At 45.9% G+C, this 6,000-nt stretch overlaps 1 protein-coding gene across 12 annotated transcripts in view; it reads left to right on the forward strand.

Annotated features, from left to right (window-relative positions):
* The window catches only part of COL6A3 (collagen type VI alpha 3 chain), a 110,211-nt gene extending 104,991 nt beyond the window's left edge, over positions 1 to 5,220 (forward strand). For all 12 annotated transcript variants that reach the window (XM_054043315.1, XM_054043317.1, XM_054043314.1 and 9 more), the window contains 2 exons: positions 2,867 to 3,037; positions 4,390 to 5,220. In XM_054043315.1, the coding sequence (XP_053899290.1) occupies positions 2,867 to 3,037; positions 4,390 to 4,430 (212 nt within the window). In that variant the 3' untranslated portion in view covers positions 4,431 to 5,220. The remainder of the gene's footprint in view (positions 1 to 2,866; positions 3,038 to 4,389) is intronic.
* Positions 5,221 to 6,000: the final 780 nt, after the last annotated feature.

Below are 6,000 nucleotides of genomic sequence, written 5' to 3' on the forward strand. Positions count from 1 at the left end.
TTCTTGCCTGTGGTGGATACTGAACTGCTCAGAAATAGGCAGTGCTTTTTACATGGCAGGCTATTGAAAAGAAATAGTGTTATACTAAACAGATGCATTGTCTTTCTATGAAAGGCTGTGGTTTTATAATCCGGATTCCATGCATGGGCCGTCTTGGTGGTGAATCTATCTGGCTAATATATCATTTCTTGTGAGGGCAGGGAGCGCTGTCTGGTATGTGCTTCTATGCTATAACCTCAGCTAAGAGATTTGTATCTGTATACCGACAAAAACTGGACTTTTATACTCCAGGTAGGGCAGCACACATTGTAGCCAACAATGACTCGGATGCTGGTCCTAAGTAGATTTTGTAGAGGACCCCAGTGAAGGCATCAGGGCAGCTCACTGAGCTAAAGCTGCAGACCCTTTCTGCTTCCCCCGCCAGCCCCCCTGGGGTCCCTTTGCCTATTGTACCTCCTCTGCACCAGGAGAGTGTATCGAGTCCACACTCTTTGACACCTGGCTTGGAGTCATTAAGGATCGTGCTGTGCCCAGAACATAAATGGAAAGGCTTCTAACATCCCATCAGGTCCCATGGAGAACCGTGTGAATAAGTGATTTTTTGGTTCAGTTGCAGAACTGAGAGCAACCCAGAATAAACCTTTTTCGATTTATGGGGTGAAACAAAAAAAGTTGAAGCAGAAGTGTTTTGGGTCAAATGAACTATTTTGTTAGTTTTCAAAGGTTTGGGGGTTTTTTAACTTTTTTTTTTAAATGGTGTGAGATTCCAAAATGAAAACTCCACACGTTTTTGGTTCGGAAATGCCCAAACAAATCATTTTGACATTTCCAATTTTTTTCTTTGCTTGACCAAAACAATTTGCCACGCTCTACCTGAGCCTGCAAATGATTGTGGTCAACCCAAATCTGCTTCCTTCAGCAAAAAAAAATTATTTGCACAAAAAATTTTGCCCTGCAATTGTCCTATGGAGCAGCCCCCTTCGCTGGGGTAAATGATGGGGCTGATTTACATGGGCCGCACCTATTAACACCACCTGGAGATCAGAGGACCCAACTGTGGCTTAAGGGGCAAATACGGAGGGAGGGATAGCTCAGTGGTTTGAGCATTGGCCTGCTAAACCCAGGGTTGAGAGTTCAATCCTTGAGGGGGCCATTTAGGGAACTGGGGTGAAAATCAGTCTGGGAATTGGCCCTGCTCTGAGCAGGGGGTTGGACTAGATGACCTCCTGAGGTCCCTTCCATCCCTGATATTCTATGATTCAAGCCGATACGGCACATGATGGGGGCTGACTGTAACCAGGAGGTGTCATCTTTAATCACAGCACCACCTGACATTGGGAAGGCTTCCGGGTAGTGAATGCATGGCGGAGTTCTGACCTTTGGCTGGGCTATGCTGGACATCAGTGAGGCAGGGGGCTAGATCCCAATCTCCAATGGTTTACAAGATACGCCCTTGTTATTGTGAGAAAGGGACATAGCTATGTGGAGCTATTTAAGGTGACGTAAGTGTTTCCAGATCGGTATCTCTATCACACATACATCTATAATATAGATACTGCAATAAAATCAGCGCCAAAAATATAGTCACCTAATTTTGAAATTTGCTATCCGTCATGTCACACCCTTGCCAAACCCAGACATAGCTAATGCTAATGAACAATCCTTTAAATTGCCCCCCCCGCCCCCTCCCCCCCACAATCACATCTGTCCCCTGCTGGTAGACTCATTTGCGACGTTCTCGGTGAGAGCCCACTCTGTGCAGCCAGAACCACTTGGTGCCAGGAAAACTGGAAGGGAAAAATGTAAATGTAAACTTGTCAGTAGGAGAGAAAACACTGTCCTTTGGGAACAGACTAGAGAGGTCAGTGTGCAGAGCAATGCAGCTTTTTTCCTTACAGCCATTGGAGAGGCTCCAGCACCACTCCACTGTTGCTCTGTCCCTCAGCACTAGAGGTGAGTTTGTTCCCCATGTAGGACTGAGGAATGAGACGTTTTTCACTCCCGCACCTGAGCAGCTCTCGCTACCCAGACTAGCCTGTGCAGGACTGAATTCGACGTGGCCTGGATTTTAAAAAGGACTGGAAGTGGGTTTTTCGGTCGGCATTGTTTGTAGTCAATGTCTGGCTTCCCTCTTCCCTAGGCGTAGTTAGGCATGTGAGAGTGGGGAGCAGACAGGCCATACAGACATGCTGGAGTTTCCAGTCCCCTCTGGCACCACTGGGCTGCATACTCTGAAGCTAGTGTAGCCTATTCCCCATTCTATAGCTGGCCAATTCCACTGGCTGGCACGGAAGGGAAAACGGACATAGCCCTGCCCTCTCCTCATCCTCTTCCGGCCCCTGCATTCTTGAGGATACTTGGAAGAAGCAGGGACTATGTTCCCATCAAGATTCTGGCCAGCCCCTGAATAGTGCAACATGAGGGAAGGGGAAGTGCTCCCACACAGGGGCTGGCCAGATCGTGTGCTTCAGAGCTTCAAGCGATCACTTGCAGGGGCCAGGAAGGAATTTTGTCCTTTCTGGAAAACATTGCATAGTTGGCTAGGTAATTGTGGGTGGGTGATAGTAGTTCTGCCTTTATCTGAAGCAGCAGCTGCTACTGGCAAGACTCTGGAATGATGGACCAATAGTCTAAACTGGTAATTTGTTTGTTGTAATATGGAGATTGTCTCTTTAATCCTGCATGCCACATGTACCCAATGATCCATCTGTCTCAGTCTTCCAAGCATGCACTTTTTGAGAGGACACGTCTGACTTTGTGTCAGATGGTATCTGTAAAACCATGGAAGTGCAGGAGCCTGTCTGGAAACATGGTGGAGGTGTTTGCATTTATTGGTTGCTAAGTCTTTTTCTTTCTCTATTTGTAGTCACAGATATCTGTAGGTTGCAAAAAGAAGAAGGAACCTGCAGGGATTTCGTGCTCAAATGGTACTATGATTCAGAGACCAAGAGCTGTGCAAGATTCTGGTATGGTGGCTGTGGAGGAAATGAAAACAAATTTAACACACAGAAAGAATGTGAAAAAGTTTGCATTCCTGGTAAGTGGAGTCCCTTCTGCCATTGCACATCTCCATTTGGCTGCAATAGCTGAGAGATGCAGTGGAAGTGTTGGCAGTTAATCATCACTTAAGGTCATGGAGCCAGCTCATCAACTAGTGTAAATTGGTGTCACTCCATTGACCTCAATAGAGCTGTTCTGATTGACACCAGTTGTGGGTCTGGTCCATAATAGCTACGCCGTCAGGAAATTGCCACCTCCAATGGGATACCAAAGCACTGGCTTCTGATTACAGAATGCGCCAAAACCTGTATCACGTGGACATTCCAGAAATTGTAAAGGAGCTCAGATACCAATTCTGACAGTGACTACAATCCCTTTTTCCATCCCAGACCTGAGCTAAACCCCATTCAAGTCAATGGAAGTCTTACCATTGACTTCAGTGTGCTATGGATTAGGGCGCAGGTGCACTGAATTATCCTTCTTGAAGCCTCTCTTCCAAGAAGCGTCTTGTTCCCGCCCACTGATTGCTGTGGGCCAAAATTTCAAGTGTAGCTTAGTGGAAGGATTTGCTGCATATGGGGAAGACACTAGACCCCAACCCATTAGGAATCATCCCAGTTGGGGTCTTGCTGTGATCACCTGTCTTCCTATAGATTAAACTTGTGTGTACAAGAGATCTGTGGTCATGGGAGGACAGCAGAGAGCTGGCAGGACAAAAAGCACCCTATATTGTGTGCTGGTTAGCTTAGCTCTTTAATTTAGGACATGAGAGTCCACAGAAGAGGTGTCAATCATACCCAGGACCTGGGATGACAGCTCATCCTTGATGTGTCCCACTCTTCCACAGCCACGTGCACATCTCTGGGGCGTAGCCAGAATGATCAGGACATCTCCCGGTTACATTAGTCAGTCAACCCTTGTATAAATGGCCTCAGGAGAGGCCACTTGGGTGATGACCTTGAGGAACAGCATATTTAGGGCTGTGTTGTGCTCCTTGCACATGCCCCTAGTAAAGGCCAGCACGTCTAGTCTCCACGCTGATCCAGGATCTGAATGTGCTTCAGGAACAATTTCCCCCAGGGTGTTGTCCCCTGCTCTGCTGGGAAATAACTCTGCAAGGTGCAGCGCACCACCCCCTGCATGACCAGGCCGCTCCACTAGCCAATGTGCTGAGGGTAGGGTCAGGGCTCCATGGAGTCACGGCTCCAGTACTCACTCCCAATCCATCTGCCTCCGAGGGCAACGTCTGTTTCTGCCTGCTCCTGAGCTGCCGTCGGCATAGCCTGTGAAAAAGGGATTTTCAGTGCTTAAATGTTGCCTTGTTTGGGGCTGTACGTGGTCTCCTGGCCACACAATAATGTTGTTTTTTTCTCTCCATTCAAATTTCAGCTCACGTTAATCCTGGGGTTGTCACGACAATAGAAACCTAAAGACAGCAAAATATCAACACATACCTCTCAGAGAACCAGGAGTCAGCCAATGCCAACTTACCCCTTTAGAAGCTAAGGGTATAGACTACCTTGCACTGTACTATTTCATGCTTTAAATTCCAAGCAAACCTTGAAGAGAGTGTTTTGCTGCATGACCTATCAATATGGTGCTAAACTGTTTGTGGACTGAGTACTACATGTGTCCGGGTTATAGTGTATACCTTCAACATTATGTAATAGTTATCCACTGCAGATTATTTTGTTTGAACATGTCTACAAACTACCATTTCCTTCAGATTCTGGCATTATGCCTGTTTATGGCAATGTAAAGTCTAGAAAATAAGGGACAAAATAATTTCACTGCAACTGTTATGTACTTGCTTGTATCATTTTCATAACTGAGCATAACTTTAGATGGAAAGCCTATGCGTAAAGGAGTCATTAATTCTGATAAACAGGCAGTTCAGTTTTTCATTCTGGTTTTACTCTTGCTGGATTAGACTTCAAACGGATTCTTTTTTACGCATTTGTGACATATGTGATCAATCAAACCAGAAAAGGGGGAAAAAAAGCAAGATTTCTGAATACAGATGCACTGCTGGGACCAACACCTCAGTTAAAGAATTTTTAAATCGTGGTGTAGAATGTTTTTGGCATTCCTCTAATGTTGTGTGTTTTATCTTTTTTGTTTGTTTGCAGGGCTGGGGATTTTTTTTTTAAATTGTGGTTTTTGTTTTTAGGAAGTCTATACAAAAGAACTTTTAAATAAAGTCTACTGGAGGTTTTGAAACTCTCGTGGTTTCGTGCCATCTTTTACAATCGTGGATGGTTTCTTAACTTCAGTGGAACTACTCCCGTGAGCAACATTAGCACATAAAGTCAGAGTCAGAGTTTGAGGCCAGGAGGGACCAACAGATTATCCAGTCTGACCTCCTGTATAGCACAGGTCATGGCAGGATCAGAGCCTCAATCGTTGACCAAAATAAAGAAACAAGGAACTTAACGTGGATTTTAGAGACTGAACAATAAAAATACTTAGCTCTTCTGTAGCAATTCTCACCCATAAACCTCAAAGCACTTGACCAAGGAAGTTGGTATCATTATCCTCATTTTATAGATGGAGAAACTGAGGCATAGGGGACGAGTGACTTGCCCAAGCTCACCTAGTAGGTCAGTGACAGCACTGGGAATAGAACCCTGCTCTGTTGAGCTGCTCTCCAATGGCATAACTATTGGACCATGCTGCCTTGTAAAAGACCATAAAATACTGATTTATTGTGTGGTTCAGTAGCCAAGACCCTGGCTTGAGGTTTGAGGCGACACCCACTAAAGCCAATGACTACACTCTCATTGACTTCAATGGGTGAAGGATCACACCCATCGCAGTCAGGCTAGGAACAGTGACCTTGATTTCAGCGAGCAGCCTCCGGGTGTGTAAATGCAACTTTGCACACACCTCTGCCCTTACTGTCACCCGCCTGTCACTGCCAGGATTGGTGCAGAGTTGCAACACCCACTTCCCAATGGGTAACGGGAGTGTGCCTCCTGCACTATCCCTTTGGGAGCTGTC

Source organism: Malaclemys terrapin, chromosome 11 (assembly GCF_027887155.1).
Source record: "Malaclemys terrapin pileata isolate rMalTer1 chromosome 11, rMalTer1.hap1, whole genome shotgun sequence".
NCBI lineage: Eukaryota > Metazoa > Chordata > Testudines > Emydidae > Malaclemys > Malaclemys terrapin.